This window comes from Canis lupus, chromosome 6 (genome assembly GCF_011100685.1).
Source record: "Canis lupus familiaris isolate Mischka breed German Shepherd chromosome 6, alternate assembly UU_Cfam_GSD_1.0, whole genome shotgun sequence".
In the NCBI taxonomy this organism is placed as follows: Eukaryota; Metazoa; Chordata; class Mammalia; order Carnivora; family Canidae; genus Canis; species Canis lupus.
Window position 1 is genome coordinate 22,681,599 of NC_049227.1, and position 26,041 is coordinate 22,707,639.

The 26,041-nt window shown below is 55.1% G+C and overlaps 1 protein-coding gene and 1 long non-coding RNA gene across 2 annotated transcripts in view; one reads left to right on the plus strand and one right to left on the minus strand.

Moving 5' to 3' along the window:
• Positions 1 to 231: 231 nt before the first annotated feature.
• Positions 232 to 26,041, minus strand: part of SCNN1B (sodium channel epithelial 1 subunit beta) — a 41,715-nt gene continuing 15,905 nt past the window's right edge. Inside the window, 12 exon segments of the mRNA NM_001313864.1 lie at positions 232 to 1,149; positions 1,386 to 1,461; positions 2,485 to 2,546; positions 3,175 to 3,232; positions 3,592 to 3,667; positions 4,639 to 4,756; positions 6,858 to 6,965; positions 7,225 to 7,388; positions 9,667 to 9,770; positions 17,750 to 17,940; positions 20,459 to 20,735; positions 23,421 to 23,739. Coding sequence (NP_001300793.1) covers positions 769 to 1,149; positions 1,386 to 1,461; positions 2,485 to 2,546; positions 3,175 to 3,232; positions 3,592 to 3,667; positions 4,639 to 4,756; positions 6,858 to 6,965; positions 7,225 to 7,388; positions 9,667 to 9,770; positions 17,750 to 17,940; positions 20,459 to 20,735; positions 23,421 to 23,731 — 1,926 coding nt within the window. The 5' untranslated portion in view covers positions 23,732 to 23,739 and the 3' untranslated portion in view covers positions 232 to 768.
• LOC102152642 lies at positions 23,408 to 25,954 on the plus strand. The gene is made up of 3 exons (XR_005360802.1): positions 23,408 to 23,762; positions 24,266 to 24,419; positions 25,377 to 25,954. It is a non-coding gene; the product is annotated as an uncharacterized LOC102152642 (long non-coding RNA).

Consider the following 26,041-nt stretch of genomic DNA (forward strand, 5'->3'; position numbering starts at 1 on the left):
GGGTATTACTCTCTTTCTCTCTTTCCTTGCAACCCAAAGAAGTATGGTGGATGGCATTAAGTCCTAAGACCACTGCTTTGGGGACAACTCGAAAGGGACTTTAAAAATCACCTGCTTGGGAGCCTTTCCTTGGCCAGGCCCTGGCTTTCAAGCCAGTAGGAATGCTGTCCCACCCCTGGAGATGCATCAGGGCACTCCAGCTGCCCAGTCCGACAAAGAACAAAGCTCAGCTGCATGTTTTCTACTTTTATTTTCTAGAACAAAATATATGCCACCTGGTAGCAGCCCCCTCCTCCACCCCACCCCTGGGCCTCATGCTCTTTCTGCTTTCCACAATTGCTGCCCTTACCAAACCCATTCACAGAGGTCAGCCAAGGCCAGGACAGAAAAGATTCTGGGGACAGGCAGCACAGCATGTCTGCCTGTTTGTCCCTGGAGCAGATGGTGGTGGCACTGGGAAGAAACTAGCCAGCCTGCAGGTGAGGGTATTCTAGGGTCTCTGGAGCCTGGCTGCGGACATCCCGGCCAAGGATTGGGTCAGGTTGGAGGTGTGGGCAGGAAACCAAAGGAGTATGCACTTCCCACATCTATACCAGCACCATGACCCTACTGAGCCCTCTACCTGGGACTGGCCAGGAGCTGCTGGTCTCTCTGTAGAGGGAAACAAGACTCTGGCCTCAGATCCTGGCTGTTTGGAGAGAGCACCCAGAAGGGAAGCCTTCGGGCAATGATCTCAGCTTCTCGGGTTTGAGTTCTGAGCTCCCTCGTCTAGATGGCATCGCCCTCACTGTCAGACTCGATGACATCCAGTGGCTGCAGACGGAGGGAGTCATAGTTGGGGGGTGGGGTGCCTGGGATGGGCAGGGTCTGCTCATCAGGGTAGGTCCCAGGATCGGGGCCAGGCCTGGCCACATCAGGCTGGAAGCCAAAGTTGGTGTGAGCCTCCACCAGCTCAGCCACGGTGGGCGGTGGGCCAGCATAGCGAGCCTGGGCTTGCTTCTGCCGCAGACTCTTGGCGAAGGCCACCAGCTTGATGATGGTGATCCACACAAAGTCGATGAGAATCTCTCCAAATTCAATGAGGCACAGCACTGAGCCTCCCATCCAGAAGCCAAACTGGCCACCCAGGTTTGAGAGCAACCAAACGATCTGTAGGGAGCAGGGGTTTGACAGCCTGGTGGGGTTAGGGGTCAGGCTGCACATTCCTGCCCTAAGCCTCCCCTTACAGCTTCCTGTGAGGTGGGCTATTGGCCAGGAAGGGGGATGGGGTGACCATCTCGGCACAGGGAAACCAGTTGGGACTCCTTTAGGGACTCCCCACCCTCAGGATGCAGGGGGGAGGGGCAGCAGAACAGGGTTGAAGCGTTGGGAGCCCCCAGACTCACATTATTGGCTGCCGACTCCTCAATGGTGCGATAGTTGAATTCTTGGAAGTAGATGTTGAGCTTGACAACTCCCTTCCTGTAGGGGCAGCAAGAAGGGCTGGTGCCCCCTCTCCAAGACACACAAACACACATATACAAGCACCCACACTCACAGGAAAGGCAGCCAAGGGGCTGCCCCAGTCCTCTGGCTGGGCTTCTTGCATGTCCACAACCAGGGGCGGTGAGGTCCAAGCAAGAACCCAAAGTGCTGCCCCTCCTGGGCCCTCTGGACCTTGGAGGGCCACAAAGAGCATCTCTGCCCAGCATCCTTCCTGTGGGCCCCAAGGAACAGCTCTGAGCTCCCCTCTCCCACCTCAGAGGGCCCCAGCCTGTACTCAGTAGGCTCTGCATAGAGTCCTAAGCCTTGCTCTTTATCAGGGGACAAATAGCTCCTTCCCTGCTGTGCTCCCCAAGGAAGGGTCTTCTGCAGACTCTCATCACTGCTGGCATACTCCTGTCCTCTACACTGGAGCTTCCCGAGGGAATGAACCTGTGTCTTTCCTGTGCTCAATTTGTGTTTGTGTTTGATGGATGAAAAGATGGAGAAATGGGTGAAGGATAAGTGGGTGGATGGATGAGTGGAAGAATGGATGACTGGATGATGGGGGGATGAATGGCTGGATAGATGAATGGGAGAAAGATTAGATGGATGAATGAGTGATGGATGGGTGGAAGACTGGAAGGATAGGTGGATGGGGGAATGAGTAGGATAGATAGGTGGGTAGAGGAGCAAATGGATAGATGGATGGATGGATAATGGAGGGATGAATGGATGGGTGGGTGGATGGATGTATGAGTGGGTGGATGGATGGATGGATGGATGGGTGGATGAACAGGTGACCTAAGGAGGAACAGCCTCTCCTTTGGGAGGTGGTAGACCCTGAATTCCATTGGCTGGCTTCTCTCTCATTCCCCAGTCCTCCTCCTCCAGGGTTCCTCCTGGATCTGACCAGTTTGAGAAGGTGTCTGAGTAGCTGCCCTATATCCCAACCCCTCCCCTGAGGCTCAGGTTCCTCCCATTTTCTGCATTTCCCCAGCCCCACCCAGACTCTAGGCTCACCTGCTCAAGGTGATATTGGTGCTTTGGTCCCGCTCCTGAGACAGGACGTGGAAAATCCAATCCTGGGATCCAAGAGGGCAGCTGAAAACTATGGCACCTGCAGCATCCCCTCCCAACCAGGGGCCCTGCTGTGGGTCAGGGGCCTGTAGACCACAGCCCCGAAGCTTCCGAAGGCCCCCTGGGACCATGTGTTGGCACCAAGAGGAGGAAGGTAAGAATGCACGCTGGCTGCTGTTACAGGGAGGAAGCTCTCTGGGTTCCAGAAGCTTTCCCCAGAGGCCTTGCCATCCTGCACCGGCTCTTTCCCACCTGGGGCCCTGGCATGGGCTGTTCCTCTGCCCAGGCTGCCTCAGCCCCTCTAGCTTTAACTCAAATGCCACCTTTGCAGGGAGGTCTTCCCCGACCCCTCTGTCTAAAGCGCTTTCCCCTGGTTACTCCGCACGCATCCTCTTTACCTGCTCCCATGATCACACTTGGAAATGGTCTGATTTCCGTACGTTGTCTATCTCCCCCACTAGAACGCAAGCTCCCTAAGAGCAAAGGACTGTGCCCTTCTCGTTCAGTGCTGTGTCCCCGGCACAGTGCCTTGGGGGACCCTGGTGGAAGGACCAATAGCCTACAGACCTAGGCCCAGACCTGTCCCCAGCCCAAAGATGGGTGGCCAGGAGCCGGGCCACCCCAGTGCCTCACCTCAGAGGCCTCAGAAGGCCAGTCGGCCATGGAGATGGTCATCTTGTACTGGGTGTCACTGGAAGAGAGAAGGCAGCTCCGTGGCTGTCGCTGTCCCTGCCAGCACCACCCCTCCCCCAGGCTCCCCAATCTCCGTGCCCCCACCCCTAGCCCCTGGTCTCTGTGCCCCCCACCCCCGCCCCCCTAGTCTCTGTACCCCTATCCCTGTCCCCCAGTCTTTGCACCCCCATCCCTGCCCCCCGAGTCTCTGTGTCCTCCCCCTGGTCTCCATGCCTCCCACCCCTGCCTGCCCTGGTCTCTATACCCCCAACCCTGCCCTCCAAGTCTCCACGGCGCCTATCGCTGCCCCCTGAGTCTCTGCACCCCTCACCCTTGCCCCGCCATGCCTTCCCCTCAGGTCTCTGCACCCACACTTACTTGCAGGACTCCTTGCACATGTTGATGCACGTCTCCCTCTGGGCCACGCTCATGCGCAGGTGTGAGTAACAATAGGCTGAGCAGGACGGGGTGGGGGGTGAGAGACTTAGAGGAGGGTTTCTAGAGGTCTTCCTCTCTCCCTTTGAGCCTCTGGTTCCCCCTGCCCTCCTGGCCATGGCCCCCAAGGCCCATGATTTGGTGGTGGGGGGGAGCTGTCTGTCCAAGTTCTCCTGCCATAGAGGGTCAGCCCTTCCCTCCCTGTCTCCATGTCCAGCTGTTTCACCCCAGTCTGGCCTGGAGGAGCCTCTCCCCAAACATCCCAGACTCAGCCCAGCAGGGTGTGAGCAGCTTCCCCTCTGCCGGGGGGCTGGATGCTGGGGTCCTGCACCTTGTGCATGAAGAGATGGGAGGTTGAAACGGAGAGGCTCCCCCTCTTGGCTGCATATTTCATTGGTTTTAAGCGGGGCTGGGCCTCTCTCTGCCTCTGACAACATCCATTATATTTGGACAACACCAGGGCTCCTGCTTCTGTGGCTTAGGGCCTCAAACTCTTGGGGGCCACTTCAGTCTCCCTTCCCACCCAGCACCCCACGGAGAGACCCGGTGAGCCCACAAAGACACAGACAGCATGCTGTGGCCATGTGGGTGCATGCACGCACACATCTATGTGGGCACACGAACCAGCATACACAGATGCAAACGCTGGAAACAATCCATACACGAGCATGAACACACGTACAAATGCATTGCAGTCCTGAGTGCTCCTGTGCATTAAGACTCAAACATACAGATGCCCTCTCCTGTGTGCATGAGGAAATGTCAACACACACACGTGCCCTCGCCAGCAGCTGCACACCCATCTCACGTGTGTGTAGGCATTTACGTGGCACACATAAAGCAGGAGGGAGGGGGGCTGCGGGCCATGGAGGCTCAGGCCTGGCCACACCCCTGGCCCCGCTGAGGACACACAGCTCTGTCCCCTGCTCTGTGGTCACAGCCCAGGCAAGCAGGGGCACAGCTGGCCAGCTGCCCTGGCCCCCAACTCACCCCAGTCTGGAAACTCCCGGTTGTTGCAGTATCTCTCCCCACGGGGCAGCGGGTATAGGTAGTGGGCACAGCTGCAGTTCTGGATCATGTGGTCTTGGAAGCAGGAGCGAATACAGGCCTGTGGTGGGAGGGCGGGAGAGCACGGATGTGACTGTGATGTCCCCAACCTAGCCCCAGGGGGAGGGCGTCCCTGGAGCCAAGGAGCCAGGGGAGGGGTCCCTCTGGCTGAGGAGCTGCACCACCTGACCCTCCCACCCTCAGGATGTCGCTGTCCCTCTCATTCCCTGGTCCCCGCAGAGGGACTCAGGCCAGACCCAGCTCTCAGAGGATGGCCCCGCCACCTTTCAGAGCTGGGGTCTGCACGTGACATGGAGAGGGGCAGCTTGTTCCAAATCCTACAGCCAACACTCTGATGGTTCTTATTAACAGGGCTGCCAGCCTTGATGGGAGAGGAAGTGAGCAGAATGTCCCCTGGTGGGGATAGGGGGAGGAAGAGTGGGGATGGCACCCTGGGGACTTTGTGGGCCGAGTCTCTACTCGTGCTGGGATTTCAGGTCACCCCGACCTGGTTCCAGTGCACTCAGAGCCCAACTATGTGTCCTGCGGTCCCTTGTGGGTGGAGCAGGGTGACAGTTGCACCTGTGGGCTAAGCCAGAGGGTCCTGGCGCCGCCTGGGGATGGAAGTGGCTGTTACTCATGTGTCTCTGCTTGTCCAGTTTCCCAGGTCCTGCATGTGGTGGATCCCTCGCCCCAACCCTTGATATCTCCTGCTCCTGGCTCTGCTTCGGGCTTTTCCCCTCGCAGCCCAGCACATCTGCTGCGGGCTTCTTCCTTCGCAGCCCAGAACAGCCCACAGGTCTGTTCTCCCCAACAGACCTGTGGCCTCCCTGCGGGCACAGCCAGGAGGAACAGAGCTGGGGCGAGGGGGCCAGTGGGGTCGGACAGGGAGCTCTGACTTTGGGCAAGGGTCTTGCATTCTTCCAGACTTCACTGTCTCGCCTGGAAAGGAGGAGTCCTCTCCAGGCCCCATGACAGAGGCTGGTGGAGGGGCTGGGGGTAGGGGTGAGGGATGCAAGCAGAGCACGTGACCAGGGTCTGGGTCTTTCCCAAGGTCTCTGGCCAGAGGGGTGGCTGCCCTGGATAAAGCAAGAGCTGAGCTTTTTCTGGAATGAGGTCTCTATAAGGCTGGGCCTGCTTGATGCCTCTGTGGCCTCCCTCTGTGCTGCCTGTCTGTCTATCCCTTCATTATCCCTTGGAAGCTTCCCCCAAGTTCCCCATTGCAGGCAGAAGCCCCTCCAGATAGAAGGCTGCCACACTGGCTGGGTCAGGGTGTGGGGCGCACAGGTCAGCTGGACAGGGTGGGCAGGAGGGTAGGCGGGTGGGGGGCGCGTGGATTTCCAGGGCCCACTGGCAGAGAGGCAGGCCTCAGTTTTCTTATCTGCAAAGGCAGCCTGGGCTGGGAGAGAAGTATACACCAGTGATCGCATTCATCACCTGTGCAGAGATTTTAGATTGTCCTTTCCACTGGGGTTGGGTCTTGGGACAGGCCTCTCGGTGGAAGGAGAAGGGATGGAGGCCGGATACCAAGAGGGACTTCCCAGGTAAGTTGATGAGGCCTTTGTACTGGAGCCTATACACCCTAATTTCCTCATTCCTAATAATATTATCTACATCTTAGCATCATTGTGAGGATTAAGTAAATCTATGTATGTAAAGCACCCAGAACAGTGCCCGCCTAGCACATGATGAGCCTGCTACTCTCTGTATATTAATACTTACATCAAATAAATTATATATATATATAAAATAAATGCCATTACTAGTATGTTAATAAATGCTATTACTCCCCTGTGGGGCAGAGAAAGGACCAAAGGATGACATAACACATGTGAGCCCCTTAGCACAGCATCTCTCCCACACCAGAGTTCTTCCAGGGAGACCCCAGAGTGAGATCCCTGTGTTCTGGGCATCCCCAAGGGCACAGAGGGGTGGGGACGAGCAGTGGCCAGCAGCCCTGGGCCCTGGTGAGCACCCAGGGATGGGACTGGTTCCATAACCCCAAAGGCCACAATACCCGCCAAACCACCCTGTGGTCACCAACAAAAATCTAGTAGAGCCAGCCCTGCCAGGACCAGCTCCCCCAGAGCCCTGAGGCCTCGGGCCTGGTCGATGTGGACGACCATGGTCCCAGGGTCCTGAGGCCTGCCCTGTCTTCCCACCTGGATTGAGTAGGTCGTGTTGTAGTCACTGTAGAGGTTTCGCACAGGGACGTCGGAGCCGTTCACGGTGCACTGGCTGTAGGGCTCCCCTTTGCGCTCCAGCCTGTCCTGTGTCCAGAGAGGTTGCCTGGAGGTCTCAGTCACCCCTAGGAAGCCCCCATTGTACCTCCCTCCCATCAAGCATGGGGGTCAGTGGGGATGCCAAAAGGGGATGGAGAGCCACAGGCCCTGGGAGGTGCCAGAGGATGCCCATCTTCCCCCCAGCATGGCTGCCCTGGCAGGGGGGCTCCAGCCAGAAGACAAGGCAAGAACAGACCCCAAGGGAGGTGGGCTTCCACCCTTAGCTCCCCTAGGGCTGCGGCCATACCACCAGCACTCCGATGGATGTCTCTGTCCCCGACATGGCATAGATGCCCTCATCTTTGATGAAGGGGTACGATCTCTGCTCATGGAGCATCAGCCGGGCACCGGCCGTGGACGTGAGGAAGGGCACATAGTCTTCCTGGCCTATGTCCAGGATCAGCTTCAGGCCTGTGGGAAGGGGCTACTGAATTCGCATCCCAAGGCTGAAGGGAGACCCACCATCCACCTGTCCAGGTCCCCTCCCCACCCAGCCAAGGCGACCTCCAGGGTCCACCTAGGAAGCTAGCTCTATCTTGAGAAATTGAGACTTCTTGCCTTCTCCGAGGCCCCCATCCTAGCTCAAGCTACTATGTCTCTTCCCAGCCCCATAATCTCTTTTCCATATGGCAGGTAAGTCTGGGGGTGCAGCACTGTACCACCCTACCTCAGATCACATGGGTCCTTGCTCTCCTCCCTCAATCTCTATTGGCTTCCAAGCTCCTTCTTGCTGCTGGGACTTCACAAATGCTGTTCCCTCAAGAATGCTCTTCCCTTACTCTGGAATTATGTCCCTGCCTTCACCCTTCACCCTTCACCTAGAAACCCCTGCTCTTCCTTTGGATCTCAGCCGAAGTGTCACTTCCTCCAGAAGCCTTCCCTGATTACTAAGACTAGATCTCCTAGCTCTGGAAATTTCCTCCCAAGTACGTGCCTCAATTATATGATTCTTTTACTGTTTGTTTTCCCCACTGGATGGTTCCCTTCTTGAGGGCAAAGATTAGACTGCATATTTGATGCACCACAGGGCTGTGTTGAGTGGGTAGGACAACAGGCTAGCATGTATCGAGCACTTGCTAGGTGCTGAGTGCTGGGCCAAGTGATTTACCATACATCACTGGTGCTCACAAGAGCAAAGGTATTATCATAATCCCGATTTTACGGGGAGCAAATGGAGACACAGAGAGGTGAAAGGACTTGTCCCGGGTCACCCAGCAAGGAAGGGGAGTGGTTGGGGCTCTAACATAGGCAGCTGAGCTCCTTGGTCTTAATCATCTGCCCCCATGAAGTGAGTTGACCGATGTTTCTGATACATGGTGATCTTAGGGACATGCGGCTGGATGAAGGGAGGTCAGCACCCCCACCCACGTGCCCTCTTGACCAACAGCCTTGATCCTGAGAATAACAACCTGCCTCCTGGAAGCCCGAGAAGTTAGAAGCTGATGGGGTAGGGGAGGGAGGATCACTCCCACTTGTGCTTCGCTCACAGCCAGGCTGCCAAAGCCATCCTGAGGCCACCGTGAGTCTTTTCCCAGAGACAGGCCAACGGTGTGGCCTCTGTCATCAGCCATTTCCTGCTTCCCTGCTTCTCTTTACTCCGTCACCCTTTCTCTGTCTCACTTAAGAACCACGTAGCAATGAGGCTAAGAGTGTGGGCTCTGCCAAGTGTCCACTGTGTGCTGCTGGGCAAGTTCCTTAAGCCTTCAAAGAATATCCTGCATGTACTGAGCACTTCCTACTTTGCCAGGCACCGTGCGAGGCGAGTGACTGCCTTATGCCGCAATGACACAGGGAGGTGTATGTGATAGGCTTTCCTGTGCTACCTGTCTTTGAATGGGGAAACCAAGACTTCAAGATGTTCAGTCCTGAGCTCAGGATCACCTGGGGGGGTGGGGAATCAGTGGTGGAACCGCAGTTCCCCCCAGGTACAGGAGCTTGAGCTCTGATCCCTGAGCTATACTGCTTCTGAATCCTCACCTTCCTCATCAGCAAAATGGGAGCACTGGTCCCTACCCCGGACGTTTAGAGGAGTTCTGTGAGGCTGATAAAGAAAATTTGCAACTTTTAATATTTGTGAGCCCTGCTCCTAGGCTCCCAGGGAAACTATAACATTTACCAAGGTCAACTGACTTCGTCAAAACCTCAAAGCATGGGCCCTATTTCTGCCCCCAACAGCACACATTGTATATCTACTTTGTTAAAACAACCAAAAAGGAGCATTCCAAACATAAAAAGAAAAAGAAAAAAGCCCTGGTTCCCATAAGGTAAAAGCCATACAGCCTCGCACATACTAGATATAAGATAAAGTCTGTAACTTTCTAGAATGTCCTGATTATGATTATTTGCAACCCTTTAGGTAAAAAACATATGTAATGCTGCTCCAAACGTTCCCTTCCCAGGCACTCTCCTCCTTGTGAAGACTGTATCCTAGGCAGCTCTCCTAACTTGGGCTCAATTTAAACCCTTCCTTTGTTTTTTAAATTTGTAAAACGTTTTGTTCATTTTGCATGGACAAGGGAACGGCTCCCTGCACACAGAAGAGGCCCAACCATGACCACTTCCCCTTGTGCCGCCTCCTGCCTGACCCAGGCCCTCCCCCTCCGCAGCTTGTGGTCACTTGGTCTTTTAGGCCCACTTGGTGGGGATGCCAAGCCCCACGGCTCCGGCTCCAGGATGAACCAAGACTCACCGAACTCAGCTCCAGGGTTGGCCGAAGGGAGCGCCTTTTCCGTCATGCCCCAGTTGAAGATGTAACAGTTGCCATAATCAGGGTGGAAGATGGACGTGAAGTTCCTAAAAGAAACACCATCAGCCAGAGAGCGGGGCTCACCCTAGCAGGTGTCTCCTTGATGGTCTGCTGCTCAGGACTCACGACCTGCAGGGAGCCACAGCATCCAGCCAGATGCGATGGGCAAACTGGAAACTCTCGCACGGAGGGAAGTGCTGACGTGGTGGGTCAGAGAGGGGATGAATCAGGAGAGGGCCCAACAGAGCTCAGGAAAGACTGAGCTTTACCACGAGGTGTGCGGGACCCTATACAGGGTCCTCTCCTATGTCCCAGGAATGTTTCCTCAGGAAATAAGTCAACAGCAACAAGAAATGTTTCCATAAATTAGCTCACGGCAGTAGCAATGGTATAACATGTTTCAAAGAATTCAGTTTAAAAAAGACTTTTTGGGATACGGAACATTTCAAACACAAAAAAGTCTAGACCGTGAAGACCAGCTTCAAGAATCATCACAGCATAGCTACTAATGCTTCATCTCCACCCCCATCACCCTTCCATATTATTTTCAAGCAAATCTCAGACAGCATGATTTTATTTGTAAACATTTCCAGATGTATCTTGGAAAGTAAGAACTCTTTAAATTTTTAAAAAATATTTTTAAAATTTATTTGACAGAGAGAAAGAGAGCACAAGCAGGGGGAGCTGCACCCAAAGGGAGAGGAAGAAGCAGCCTCCCCACAGAGCAGGGAGCCTGATGCGGGTCTTTTTTTTTTTTTTAAGATTTTATTTATTTATTCATGAGAGATAGGAAGAGAGAGGCAGAGACACAGGCAGAGGGAGGAGCAGGCTCCACGCAGGGAGCCCAATGTGGGACTCGATCCCAGGTCCCCAGGATCACGCCCAGAAGGCAGCGCTAAACCGCTAAACCGCCAAGCCACCCAAGCTGCCCCTGATGCGGGTCTTAACCCCAGGACTTTGGGATCATGACCTCAGTTGAAGGCAGATGCTTAACCCACTGAGCCACATAGGTGTCCCAGTAAGAACTCTTATAAAAATACTGCTATTACCAATGTTAAACGTAACTAACAAAAAGTCCTTAATATTATTAAATATTTAGTTCAAACTTCTAATCATCTCATACATGTTGATTTTGTTTTTACAATTTATTTGTTTAAACTGGGATCTAAATGAAGCTAATATGTGATTGGTTGATGTCTTTCAAGTTTCTTCTAATCTAAAGCTCCTTCCATCTGACTTTTTTTTTTTTCTTTTAATATAGCTATTAAAACAGTTCTGGTTTGACCCAGCTAATGCTTGGAGAGGCAGTGAATTGATCACTGTTTCACAGCCCGGATAAATCCCGGATAAATGAATGGCCTTGGGGAATGCACACTGGTGGTGGCCAGTGCTGCCCGTCTCCTGATGGAAGTGCAAAGGCTGCCAAAGAGTTGGTATTGCTAGTAAAACATAAAAATCTTCCCCGGACAGGACCGAGCATCTGTCTTGAACCACCATTTACAGGAAGTACTGGAGACAGAGGAACACGTTCAAAGACACCAAAGAAAGTCAACCTGCAAAATCCAGACCTTGGGGAATGCAACAGGAGAAATAACCCAATTGTGAGGGAAGAAAAGAGAGACAACCTACTAAAGAATAGAAACTTTAAAGATCTGGGTCGCAATCACAATGTGCTGTCTTTAATTGGATCCTGATTCGCACACACCAACAAGCAAAAAGATATGACATTTGTGAGTGAACATGACCGGATAGCTAAGGGTACTGAGGAATTATTGTTTTCTTTTCAGGTGGGATAATGGCTTGGCGGTTTGGTTGGGGGGAAAACAGTCTTTCTCTTTGGCAGATATGTTCTGAGCTCTTTACAGGTGAAAAGACCCTGGAGTCTGGGCTTTGCTGCAGAACGGACAGGAGGGGAAGTGAGTCGTGGCTGTGGGATGTGGATGGCGCATCGCGCTCTCTGCTGTCTGTAGGTGTGTCCTCGAGGCTCTGTAAGGAAGAGCTTTAAAAAGTCTTTGCATATTTTTTTTTCTTGCAGAAATAGCCACTGAAATGTGATATTGTCTTCTAAGCCCCATATTTTGAAATACTGCCTGCCACTTTTAGGAGCCAGCCCCATCCGTGCTGCACAGTTCTGCATACATCCTCTCATTCAATCCTCAGAGTAACCCTGTGAGGTCAGCTGTTATTTGCTGCATGCTGAGATTAGGAAGCCATGCCCTGCACCTTTGGCGCCCCTGCCCCCCCTTCGCTGGCAGAACAAGATGGGTCCCACGCCGGCTGGGACATCTAAGCCGCGAACTGACCCTGGGCAGGTATGAGCAGCTTACTCCACCTCTGGGCTCCGGTGTCCTCAGGAGTGAAAGGGAAATCAGGAAGAAACCACATTTCTCCATTCAGCAAGTGTTTCCTGAGGCAGGTGCTGGGTTGGGGACAGCTGAGGTGAACCAGAGAGTCCTGCCCTGGAAGTTCACCGTGTGGCCAGAGGGGAGGGGACCCAGCAGGGCGGGGGACTCGAGCAGGTTCTGTCAATGCTCCCCTTCCAGAATGTGCCTCTGGCTTGTCCTCCTCTCTCCATCGCAGGCTCCCTCTGCAACCACAAGCCACCAGCACCCGGTCCTGTGTTCCTCCTGCAGGAGCCTCTGCTTCCCCTCTTGTTCTCAATGTTCCTCTGCGCAGTGGTCAGGGCGGTTGTTTGAACTGTGAATTGGACCAGGGTGCACCCCTGCTTGGGACCCTCTGGAGGCCCCTTGTTGCTCGCAGAAGGAAATGCAAACGCCCTACGTTGGTTCTTCTCTCCCTTGTGTGTTACACTTCAGCAAGATTCTGAGATATTTCCAAATTCAGGGTCCCTGTGGCCACTGCCCCATGTGCCCAGAATATTCTCTGGCCAGCTGGCCAAATAAGCGGCTTCTCCTTATCCTTCAGGATTCAGCTGCTCTGAGCGAGACACCCCCACCCCCACCCTCCTGCCAGCTCCTGCAATCCCCATGCAAAGCCACTTCCCTACCCAGTTACTTGATCATTTCTACCTGCTTATTCCCTGATGGCATGTGTCAAAATGTCAGAACTGGAAATTATGTTCTTTAGTTAACTGCTTGCTTGTCAGCTGCCTCATGCTTTGGAAGGTAGGCCCAGGGAGGCCAGTTGTCTTGTCTTGAGGGAGGAAGCATTTAGAGGCCAAGATCCCAGGCCTGGGGGCCTCCCTGCCAGGATTCAAATTTTGGCTTTGTCACTGAGTAGCTGGTGAGCTTGGGCTCTCTGAGCCTCGCCTGCCCCACCTGTAACGCCGCCAGGACAGTAATAGTATGTACCCGAAAGGACGAAGGCGAGGGTTGGATGGCGAGTACGCTGAAATGCTCAGCGAGCGCTGGCTGCCGCTCCCCGCTCTGTCTGCAGAGCCTGGCCCACGGTAGACCGACGCTCAGTAAATATTTGTTGGGTAAATTATAATATGTGATAAGTGGATCGCCAGAGATAAGCACGGAGGAGTGATACTCATTCTCCCTGGGGTGTGTGGGGAGTGTGTGGGTCATGGAAGGGTTCTTGGGGGAGGGGAGGCCTGAGCTGAGACTTTTAAGGATGGGGAAGAGGTAGCCGAGCCACCCAGGGAGCACAGGGGAGAAAGGGCACATCAGGCAAAGGCCCAGAGGGAAGCAATAGCTTTGGGAGGGTGGAGCACACATCTGTGTGGGATCAGGGCTGTGGCCACAGGAGGAACAGAGCAGGGCAAACCAGCTGAAGCCGGGCACTGTTCTGGAGGGAGAGCCCCCGCCCCAGGGGCGTGAGGACACAGTGTTCCCGAGAAACCGTCTCAGACATCTGCAGCCCAAGAGCAGGAGGCCGCTCCGGGTGTGGCCGGATCCCCTCCTGCCCAGGCTGTGCTCTCCATCCCCGATGCTGTCTGTGCCAACTATTTGCTTGTTGATAATGCTCTTTGCCTGGAGAGGCTGCTCCCAGCACCGGGCGACTCTTGTTCCAGGGCCGGGCACGTTCCCAAAAACACCTTGCCCGGGCCAGGCGTAAGGCGTGCAGATCCAGACGGGTGCAAACCTCCAGAAAAGTCTGGAAGCAGTGGAACAGCAGTGGTACCATGTGGTGGGCATCAGGAAAGGCTTCCCAGGGCAGAAGCCAGGGAGCCGATCCCTGAAGCAGAATAATAAGCTGCTGCTGCTGCTTCTCTATGCCTAGATCTTGGCTTCTAAATACCATCCTCCAATGAAAGGAAGCAGAGCTCCCCGGAGCAATGGTTGAGTCTCGAGCTGGGGTGTCTTGCAGTGCCAGAATGTAGGGAAGCACCCACCAAATAAAAGAGAGATGGGGACGTGTCAGAGAGACACAGGAGCCCAACACGAGGAGCTGCTACTGGTCAGAGCTGGAAGGATTTGAGTAGAATAAAGAATGTGGTATGGATCACAACGCAAATACACACGAAGTCCCTCCTGGTATAAATGACGGGATGACATGAACGAGCGGTGGAGAGGGAAACCTTCCCCACGGAGGAATTCCAAATAGTCTATATTCCCATCTCCAGGAGGCCAGGAGCTGAGACCCCCCTGTCTCCCTGCCACGCTGTCCCCCTCTCAGAGTGTGGGCTCAACTTAGTGACTAGTTGCACATGGACATGGAAGGGAAAGTGGTCACCTGGGGCCCTGTCCATGCTTTGACCACATGAGGAAGGTCAACATCCTAGGCGGTGTCATGTGGCCAATGTGTCCCTCCCGGCGCATGATGTGATGAGGGGGGCACTTTACTCTGTGCTCTTCTTCCCCCAAAGCCATATTTTTTAAATATTTTATTTATTTATTTGAGACAGACAGAGAGAGAGAGAGAGAGAGCAAGTCCAAGCAGAGGGAGGGGCAGAGGGAGAAGCAGACTGAACAGGGAGCCCGATGTGGGACTTGATCCCAGGACCCCGGGATCATGACCTGAGCCGATGGCAGGTGCTTAACCAACTGAGCCACCCAGGGACCCTTGACCAAACCTGTCTTATCTGTATAAACCCAGGTCAAGGACCTGCTGTAATGCAGCTGACCAGTACTTTGAAACAGTCCTGGTCACCCGAAACAAGGAAGTCTGAGCAATTGTCACAGTTTCTAAACGAAATGTGGTCTCCTAGATGGAATTCTGGAATCCCAGAGCAGGAAAAGGTCACCGGGAAGCACTGTGGGAATCTCAGTAATGTGTTACATTTAGTTAATAGCAACAGGCTGATTATTGGTTTCTTAGTTTTGACAAATTACCGTGATGACACAGGATGTTAACAACGGGGGTTACAAGGGAATTGTGTGTGATGTCTTTGCAACATTTCTGTATATCTAAGGCTATTCCACAATAAAAAGTTTATTTAAAAAAATGCTCAGTGGCAGCCCGGGTGGCTCAGCGGTTTAGCACCTGCCTTCGGCCCAGGGCGTGGTCCTAGAGACCCAGGATCGAGTCCCACATCGGGCTCCCTGTGTGGAGCCTGTTTCTCCCTCTGCCTGTGTCTCTGCCTCTCTCTCTCTATGTCTCTCATGAATGGGTAAGATCTTTAAAAAAATAAAATAAAATAATGCTCATATAGGGGCGCCTAGCACACAGGCTAGCATTCACATCCAGGCAGTTTGGCATCAGAGTCGACCTGGATGCGAACGTGGCTCCTTTTGTCCTAATTACAGCTGCTGCTTCTTGAGCATTTGCCACGTTCGAGGGAGAGAGGTCGGAGTCAGAAGGACAGTGAGGCAGCAGGGACATAGCGTTTGGAGCCCAGCGTCGGGAGGACAGAGAGAGGCACGTGTCCTCTGGCACCGCGTCTGAGGCTGACTCAGGAAGGCAGGTGACAAAGCACAGGCTTGGGAGAGGTGGGTGGGGAGGGAAGATGATGCTCTGGTTTTCTGATGGGCGAGTACGGTGATGCGGGGCGGCCCAGGCTGCCAGCTCTGCCACTCACCGGCTGTGTGACCTCGGAGACGTTGCTTAACCTCTCTGGGCCATGGTTGCATCATACAAAATGGGGTGACATAATAGCACCTTTCTCATGGGCTTGTGGCCAGGGTTAAAATAAGTTTATACCTGTGAAGTGCTAAGAATAGCATCTGGCACATCAGAAGTGCTCCATGAACTTTAGCATCATTACTGAATAATGAGTTCTTTGTCAAATGTGGGTTTAATGACAATAATAACTATTACGTATCGGGGCCAGCCCTACTGTCGGCATATTAACTTTAATGCTCAAAATAACCCCCCAGAGTAGGCATGTTATTACCCCACGTTACGGAAGAGGAAAACTGAGGCCCATCACGGTGAACCTTGTTTAAGCTTGTAAGATGGAGCGAGGATGTGAACCCAGGGCTCTGACCGCCCAGCCCGGCCTTGACCCCTTCACCAGAGTCCCTCCCCAGCCGCAGCCACACCACACAAGTTGCGTGGCCGATGCTGGCTGCTTTGCCTGCCCCGAAGCTATCCGTTCCTCCGTCTCTGGGAACAGCTCAGCTTCTCTTTGGGGGACCACCTGTTGCTCAGTCTCAGTCCCCGTAACCCAATGGGACCTGCTTTGCTTTTTGGAGGGTGCCACGTTGGCAGCAAGTGTGCATCCCCAGTGCTGGGGCTGCCCGCAACGGAGCCATGCCGTAGGCACAATGGGTATCTTCCCACACCGAGACCCCCCGGTGGCAGGGGTGCACACTCCAGGCATCGGGGACCTGAGAGTAGATCCCTGGAGACCCTAGCGGACCCACTTCCGCACCTCGCCCCCAGGCCAGGGCCACTCTCCCTGGGCAGGTGGGCCATATACTTGGAGTCAGAGCCTGACATCTCTCACTCACTGAGAGGGCAAAGGTGACCGTGCGGATGTGACACACCAGTCCACTCAGGACTGCCGCCCGATGGGAGGGTTGCCAGGAGCCGCCGGGCAGGGGTGCGCTGAGCAAAGGCCACCGGCTGAGAGCGAGGGGTTGGAACCCAGCCAGCGAGGAGCCAGCCAAGCTGCCGCCGTGGGCACGCCACGTCCTGTCGGCAGGGACAGTGTGCCATACTTTTCCGCCCGCCGGTCACACCTTTCCAGTTCACACCATGCGGCCAGGGCTGCAGCTCTGCGGGCTCCACAGCCCTGGGGTCCTTGGCACTGCCTGCACAATGCCTGCTCCTGTGCGCTTGCGGGAACCGAGGGTCCCCCAGCGATCAGCAGACGCTCATTAGAGCTTCCTGGGGGCTGGTGGGTGGAGAGAGCTGGGCTCAGGCACAGTCCCTGGAGGGTGACACCAGAAGTGGCAGGACTCTGTGGACTTCTCCAGAGGCCTGGAGCGCGAGACCATGAAGCCCCAGACCACCTGGGCCCCGCACACCTGGGCCCCACACACCTGGAGGTCTGGCCTGAGGCCTGGGGGGCCCTGCGGCCACAGCAGCTGTGCCCGGGCCCAGGCTCCAGGCCTGATCCTGCTCTGGAGATGCCGGGGCGCAGGGGAGGCAAAGGACGCGGGGGCCTGGGGACCCACTCTACGAGCCGCAGGCTTTTGGGGTGAATGCTGTTTTCACTCTGCCATCCTCTCAACCTTGGGGGCTGCCAGGGATGACCGCGAAGGCTCCCAGGGCCCTGTTCTAATGCTGACCTGGGCCCACTCCGCTGTCCTCCTGGGGGGCTTCAGAGGTGGACGGTCAGGGATGGGACTCAGGGCTGTAGGTGCCAGGGGGCCCACCCAGACCCCTCAGCCGCCGGGTGCTGGAGGCTAGGCCCCTACAGCTGCCCCCTCTGCAGCCCTCCAGCCTGGGAATTTAGGGGGCCCCACCCCATCCTCCTGGGGTGGCACATGGCCCGTGAGGGACCGACGCAAGGGGGACAAAAGGCTGGCCCCTCAGGAGTTCAATCCCGTGGTGCAGCTCATGCTCCAGATGCCCCACGGATGGAGCCGACGGCCCCTGAGCCCATGGCCGCACTTAGCTCTTTCCCCCTTCCTCCTCCTTTCCTTCCAGATGTGTCCTGAAGCGATTCCCTCGTCCTCACGGGCCTCCCCCGTCCCCGCCTCATCGCCCGGGCTGTGGGGGCAGCTCTCACCTGTAGCTGCAGGGCTCGGCCCCGAACAGGCAGGCCAGGATCAGCCGCTCGGCGGGGTAGCTCATCTCCACCAGCTCGCGCTGTGGCACCTGCGAGAAGATGTTGGTGGCCTGCAGGAGGTACCACTCCGTCACGGCCTGGGTGGCGCTGGTGAAGTTCCGGAAGGTGCACACAGTCCCGTTGAGGCTGCACTGCAGAAGTCAACGGGGGTCCTTGTGGGTGCAGGGTCCCCCCCACCCTGGCTCTGCCCCTAAGGCCAGGTCCCCCAGCTGTCCTTCCCCAGGCTGCACAGCTGTGAGCCGGTGGGCAGTGTGCTCACACTCACGCTCGCAGTGCTTGGGGCTGTCCCCTCCCGCGGGGTCGCCGGGGACCCCCACACGTAGCTGTATGCATGAGCGATGACACGCATGCACACATGCACATGCGCACACATGTACACGCAGACAGATGCCCATGTCCTGATAACCACAGCCACGTGATCTCATGGCCACAGCTACACATGCCCATATCCAAACTTTCTCCCGGCCCACACCTAGATGATCCCCATTCATGCTCCTGTGGGCACAGAGACAGACGCACCCGGGCCCTCCTCCTTCCCTGACTCCTTTCCTGGCCTCCTCGAGACTTCCAGAGGCAGCTCTCTGGAGGCCGTGTGGCCCATGAAGGACTCGAGGCTCCAGGCTCCCTCTCTCTCACTGGGGGAAGGACATGGGTCTTGTGCAGGACCCCCCCTCCCTGTCACCACAGCTGGCCCACCATGATGCCCAGGTCGCTGTGCAGATGCAGCACGGACACAGGCCCAGGACTCTGGCCTCAACTACTCTGCCTCTATCTGCCCTCACAGTAGGCCTTCCTTCTGGAACCCAGGAGGCTGGGAGGAGCTTCTCAATGTTCTGAGATGACTGCCCTCCCCAGGGCCAGCCAGGGTCACCACCCTCAGGCCCGCTCTTGGAGGTCTCCTTGTCTCTCCTTAGGGAGATGACCATAATACTTTTAAATTTTTTTAAAATTGTTATTTATTTATGATAGTCAGAGAGAGAGAGCAAGAGAGAGAGGCAGAGACACAGGCAGAGGGAGAAGCAGGCTCCATGCACCGTGAGCCCGATGTGGGATTCGATCCCGGGTCTCCAGGATTGCGCCCTGGGCCAAAGGCAGGTGCCAAACCGCTGCGCCACCCAGGGATCCCTGACCATAATACTTAGTACTCACTATCCCAGGCTCTGTGCTGAGGGCTTGCTTGTTTTTTTGTTTTTTTTTCTTAGATTTATTTATTTATTTATTTATTTATTTATTTATTTATTTATGACAGAGAGAGAGAGAGAGAGAGAGAGAGAGAGAGAGAGGCAGAGACATAGGCAGAGGGAGAAGCAGGGATCCCGATGCAGGACTCAAACCCAGGACCCCAGGACCATGACCTGAGCCAAAGGCAGATGCTCAACCACTGAGCCACCCAGGTGCCCCTGCTGAGAGCTTTCTATTACCGCATTTGATTTGTACAGCAACCCTACTCCATCATCATGAGGGAACAAGGCCAGCAGACCCCCCTCCCCGCTACACATGCATACGCATGCACACACCGCATGCACCCCGCGTGCACACACACAGAGCCTGACCCTGACAGCTGGTGCGGCCAGCGGGAACAAGCCTGCTTCACAGGTGAGGAGCCAGACACAGAAAGCCAAGTAACTGCACCAAAAAAATAGCAGAATGCTGGGTCAGAGCTGGCATGGGGACTCTGGAGTCTTGCACTGTCTGCTGGTTTTAGGGGGACGCAGGTGGAGTCCCATCCCAGTGGAGGTCAGGAGCCTCCTTCTGGGGAGTGTATGGTCACAGCCTGGGTCCCCAACCAAGGGGACCATCAGAATCACCAGGGAGTCTGTTAACAATACAGATTCCTAGCCCCGTTCAGATTCTCCGGGAGTGGGGACCAGGGGTCTGTACAGTTAGGGAGCTCCATAGACCTAGAGGCACAGACAAGGAACCTTCTCACTTGCGGGCTTGCAGGCATCCCTGCATCAGACTGTACTGCGTGGCTGTGGGTTTTTACCTGCCCCACATGTATGTCCCTGTCTTTTGATAGTTAAGACTTAATTCCTTCTTCTGTGAAGCTCCCTTTCCCCCTCACTGGGTCCATGGGGTCGAGGCTGACATCACCTCAGCCCCAGGACACAGACCTGTGACTGGCAGATCAGGAAAGCCCATTCTCCGGCCCACGGGGACTGGTTGAGGAGTGAACATGTGACCCGATGAGACAGTCCCAGGACTTTTGCTGGCACAGTAGGGGAAGAGGAGTTCTGTTTCTGGGGTGAGTGCTGAGCCGATGGGGTGTATGTCTGGCGTTGCCAAGACCCCCCACATGGAGAGAGCCTGCCAGGGAGTGGGGTCAACTGGGAGAAACCTGAACAAAAATGGAGAGGTAGAGTCCTGATGGCAGCATGTGAATGCCTGGATCCAGCCAGACCTGAACCCAACTTCTCAGCATATGAGCCAGTGAATTCTCTGTTTTGCTTGAACTAGTTAGACCTGGGTTACTGGCATCCAATAGGATCTTGACTAACATACTAGCTACTTCTATTAAAAAAAAAGAATAAGAGCTTTGTAAACATACAAAATAGGCCCTGGCTTCCAGCCTGCCTTACCCCCCGCAAGACCCAGATTACAAAAGGAAAGACACTCCCACCCGCCCCCCTGGGTCCAGGGCCCACTTACTAGTCTCATGGCCACTTTGCACCCGTGCACAGTGCAGGACCTTGCTGGTGCTGGGCTGCTGCTCGCTGAGCCATTGTGGATGTCCCCAAAGAGGTCAAGGACCACCGGGCGGTGGGGGTTCTGCTCGTTGATAAGAACCAGCGGCGTGTAGTTCCACATGGTGACGTTCAGGGTCCTAGTGGCATTGGCATCGCTGTGCTCGGGAGCCAGGATCCTTTCCAGGACAGCTTCCATGAGTTCATCCAGATCCCTCAGCAAATGCTTGACTTTGGAATACCTGGGTGGGGAGGGGGCCGGTCAGGGGGCAGGGGCCTCTGGGACTCCCCCCTCGCTCCAGCCTGGCTGCCCCCGAGCCCCTGCCTCTCTGCCCACCCGCCGGCCCAGGCGTCCATGTCTCCTTCCACCCACCTGCTCACCTAGTCATTCACCGAGTACGCACTGAGCACCTACTATGTGCCGGGCACCGTGCAGAGCACAGAGATACAACAGTGAACAAGACACATGGGGTCCCTTTCCTTATGTGTGTGTGTGTTTTTTTTTAAAGATTTTATTTATTTACTCATGAGAGGCAGAGAGAGAGAGGCAGAGACATAGGGAGCCCGATGTGGGACTCGATCCCCAGACCTGGGATCACGCCCTGAGCCGAAGGCAGGTGCTCAACCGCTGAGCCACCCAGGTGTCCCGGTCCCCTTCCTTCCGAAGGTCACATTCTAATGAGAACAACTCGAAACAGCCCATGGTCAGCGATTGCTTGCCGTGTGCCAGCGCTAGGTGCTTCGGACGCTTTATTTGATCTTCCCCACAATTCTGTGATGCTCCCCAGGGAAGGATCAGGAAACCCTGCAAGTCGCTGTGATCTCCCGAGCCCACCCCGCTGTAGAGCGGTAGAGCTGAGGAGGGAACCTGGGTTTGGAGCAGCAGGCGTGCTGCTGTTCCTGCCCAGAGGTTCTCGAGCTCCCTCCCAGGAGGACACAAAAAAATGTAGGGAGGAGGGACAGGTCTGTGATCCCGAGGTCCCAATTCTCCAGCAGTGACTTTGGGAAGAGGATCCAGTTTCAGGAGGCAGGAGGTGGTTGGGAGCGTGGGGCTGGGCTCCCCCCATGTTGCAAAGGGTGACCGGTCAGTCTGGAAGAAATGTGTCCACGCCAGGGAGTGACCCCTCCGGATCTATCCCAGCCTCTGCCACACAGTGTGGTCACCAGGGCAGTGTGAAGACATTAGCAGGAGTGAGTGTTAGACCCGGGCCACAGGCTCACGTCCTGGTACAAAGGGGCAGAGCACCCCGAGCTGGCATCAGCTTCAGCTGTGGACACCTCCTGTCCCCTGATCATTAAACCAGCCTCCTGTGTATGCACAGGACGAGGAGGACTGGGGAGGGTGGCGGGCGGTGGGGATGCGGCTGCTATTAGGGCCTGGATGTCCACAGCTGCTGTCAAGCGTGGTGGGGCCTGGCAGGAGGTCTGGGTTCGAATCCTGACATGCCACTCAATATCTCTGTGACCTTGGGCAAGTTAGCACCTCTGAGGCTCCGATCTCTGTCTACAGAATGAGGGGGATTAGAGAGTATTTACCCTGGAGGGCTGTTAGGAGGATTCAGTGAGGTGATGCTTATAAAGCGTCCAGAACAGGCGCTGGACAGGGTGGGGTTGGTACTATGATTACTCCGGGTTCTCTTGAGCAGCCCCAGGGATCCACCCCAGTAGGCAGGAGCCCGATTACTAGAAAGAAGGGACTTGCTGATAACTAGAGACAGAATCAGGAAGTATGAATTCGCTTCCAGGACCTTCTTTTGGACAAGAATGTTCTCTCTGACTCAGCCATGCTGGCCCTTCCTTCGGTTCCTTGAAAGCACCAACTCTGTCCCATTCCAGGGCCTCTGCAGGTGTCCTTCGCGTGGGGCCCTCTTCATTCCACCTTGCTAACTGCTACTCATCCCTTGGGGGGTGTTCTCTGACTGACCCCCTGCCTCTCCTCAACCCTGGCCAGGTTGGGCCGCTCCGTGTGTCCCTTTCAGAGGCCTTGCCATCAAGTGCTTGAACAGTGGCACCTCTGCAGTCACATCAGGCCTGGGCTCCAATTCCACAGTTGTTCGTTGTGTGTCCCTGGGCAAGTTCCCTCACCTCTCTGAATCTCCATTTTGCGGACCTCTAAGCTGGGGCTATCACGGTAGCGCCCACCCCCTAGGTGGTTGTGTGGGTGAGAATTCCACAAATCAACCAAAAAACACTCAGCACGCTGCCTGACAACTCATAAGCCCTTGATGTAGCGTTGCTATATATTGTTTATCATCATAATTGGAATTAATTCAATATTTATGGGGCAAAAAACATTAATGTCCTTTTGCTCTGGGAGGCTGGGAAGAGGGTGGGAACCTCGTTTTATCCATTGCTGCGGTCCTCCTGCCCTGGCACAGCCTGGGGCACGCAGCAGGTGCTCAGAAATCCACACTGGTTGATTCAGTCCCGGGCACCGGTGAGCCTGACGGCAGAGGCCACCAGGTATATTTTTAGGTTCCCTTTAAAGACTTTATGTTTAAGTCACCTTTACACTCAACATGCGGCTCCAACTCACAACCCCCAGATCAAGAGTCTGCACGCTCTACCCACTGAGCCGGCCAGACGCCCCTAGGTTCTCTTAAAGCCCAGGACGAGCAGGGATTTTGCAGGGATTTTGCGAGGTGCTTGCTGCAAAGGGCTGAAGCAAAGAGGGAGAGAGAGAGAGAAAGAGCACAAGGAGGGGAAGGGGAGGGAGGACGGAAAGAAAAGGAATCTGGAGGGAAGAGAAGGAAGGAGAGGGAAGGGCGGGAGAAGAGAGGGGATGGAGACAGGGAGGTGGATGAGGAGGGCCAGAGGGAGGGGGAGAGAAAGGAAGGGGGGCAAGGAAAGAGAGAGGGAGGGAGGGGGAGGAGGTGGGGGGAGAAGGGGGGAGGGAGGGAGGCGGAGAGCTCCCCGGGAGCACCTACTGGAAGGGGCTGGCGTTGCAGATGGTGACGGCGGGGAAGTCCATGGTCTTGAAGCCGAGGGAGAGGGACACGCTGACCTCCCAGCTCAGGTAGGTCCTGATGAAGACGCCCCACTGCCAGCAGACCAGGGAGGTGAAGAGCAGCGTGATCAGGAACCACATGGCCTTCTTCTTGGGCCCCTCGCAGATGATGCGCTTGGGGCCGTGGGTGTTGGTGTTGTTACAGTACCACACCAGCAGCTCCTTGTACGAGTAGCCCGGGCCCTTCTGCAGCCGGTGCAGGCCCTTCAGCAGGTACTTCTTCAGGTGCATCGTGGCCCCTGCACGGAGACACCAAGGCCAGGTGTGTGTGGGGGGTGCTGCGCAGGGGCAGCCACATCCCAGCCCTCCGTCCCCCCTTCCTCCCTGCCCCCTCTCCATCCCGCCCCTCCCCTCCCTCCACTCCTTCCCTCTCTCCTTCCCGGCCATCTTTCCTCCACGCATCCAACCAAAAAAAAAAAAAAAAAAAAAAAAAGAGCATGTATTGAATGCCTGCTGTATGCCAGATACTGAATTAGTCCCTCTGGATTCAACGATGGGCAAAACAAGCAAGGTTTCTGCCTCCTGGGAATTTTCAGCCTAGTGGACAAGTTACTTAAACTCTCAACTCCTTAGGAACCCTGTCTGTAAAATGGGGTGATTGTACCTAATGTACAGAATTGCTGACAGGGTGAAACGAGGTGATGCATAAAATGGGCTAATACAGTGCCCGGCTCAGACTAAGTGCCCAATGTGCTGGCTACCTTTATTTATGTATGTATGTATTTAATTTATTCAATTCGTTTTATTATTTATTTATTTCTTTAGAGAGAGTATGGGAGAGTGGGGGCAGAGTGTGGGTCGTGGGGCTCGATCTCACGACCCTGCCATCATGACCTGAGCTGAAATCAGGAGTCCGAAGCTTAATCGACAGAGCCACCCAGGCACCCCATCAGCTACCTTTATTACAAGCTGTAAGCAGGTGGGTGAGACAGATGTTCGTCAAATAATCCATCCAAAGTGTGTAGCTATGAAATATGGTAGGAAGGCTTGGGACCCTGTGCTCTGAGGTCCCAGAGGCAGTAAGGGGTGGTGGTGAAGAACCAGCTGAAATGTGTGCTTTGAATCTCAGCTCCACCACTTTCTAGCTGGGTGACTTGGGGCCAATCACTTTCCCAGTGCCTCTGGGTCCTCATCTGTAAATGCGGATAATAATGCCTCTCCTGGGACCCTGGGTGGCTCAGTGGTTGAGCGTCTGCCTTTGGCTCAGGGCATGATCCTGGGGTCCTGGGATGGAGTCCCAGGTCGGGCTCCCTGCAGGGAGCCTGCTTCTCCCTCTGCCTGTGTCTCTGCCTCTCTCTCTGCATCTCTCATGAATAAATAAATAAAAATCATTAAAAAAAATGCCTCTCCCTCATGGGTTGTTGTGAAGATTGAATGAAAATATGTAGCGTGTGGATGGCTACCTGGCACCCATCAGCTATCCTTCTTACAGAAGCACCCTCCACCCCAACCCGTCAGCTGAGAGTCCCCCGAGAAGCTGAGTTAACTAGGTGAAGAGGAGTGGAGGGGGTCACTCAGGTGGCAGGGACGGCAGGAGCAAAGGCTCTGAGGCGGAGGGAGCCTGGAGAGGTGAGCAGGACCTTGTGGGCCACGTTTAGGATTTGGAGGCGTGGAGGCGTGATGCCCTCAAACCCGCCATCTGGAAAGACACGGACAGGAAGGTGGGGGTGTGTGTGAGAGGGTGGGCCCAGGAGCAGCATCAGGGCTAGCTGTGGGTTGTTGAGAAGGATCTACTCTTTCTTTCTGAGACTCTGATCCTCACCTGCATGAGGAGACAGCGTTCTTGTGAAGATGAACCAAGATACTTGTCACAGAGCCTTGCACCTGATGGCTTCTCAGGTAGTTTTAACCTGTTTCCTCCCTCCTTCTCCCGCAGACAAAGAAGGAACCTGCTTCTGGAGCACCCCAGCTCTATCCCTGGAGCCCCAATTGGTCAAAGGCCACCTCCTGCCTGCAGCTGTCCTGACTCCCTGGCTGGAGTGACTCTCTCCCTCTTCTCAGAGCTGCTGCCTCGGGGGGGGGGGGGGGGCACTGTGGTGGGCGGTGCAGTGTCTGCTGGTCCAGCGTCCTTTCCCCCTGGCTCTGTGTGTCCTCAGGGGAACCGCCCCTCCCCCAGCCTCAGCTGCTGTGAGCTGCCAGGTTGACTCCGCCCCTAATCTGAGGGTACTCATATTAACCCGTTTGGATGCTTGAGACTCAATTTTATTACTTTATGCCATTATAACTGAGGCAGAGACTCCTTTTATGCTATCTCTCTTTTTTTTTTAAAGCTATTTGGTACCACAAACAGGGAGACTGCCTGAGAATACAGCCAACACAGGGGAAAACAGAGCCACACGATGGAGAGAGTGATTTCTGACATTTGAACACCTGGATCCAGCCACTCCTGAAACCATTTATTTTTAGACTCAGCAGATACAAGAACCAATACATTTTCTTTCTTACTTATGCTGATGCAGACTGGGTGTCTATCATTTGTAACCACTAAAATCTTAACAAAGAAAGAACTTCACCTCATTCTACCCTGTATCATACTTCTGC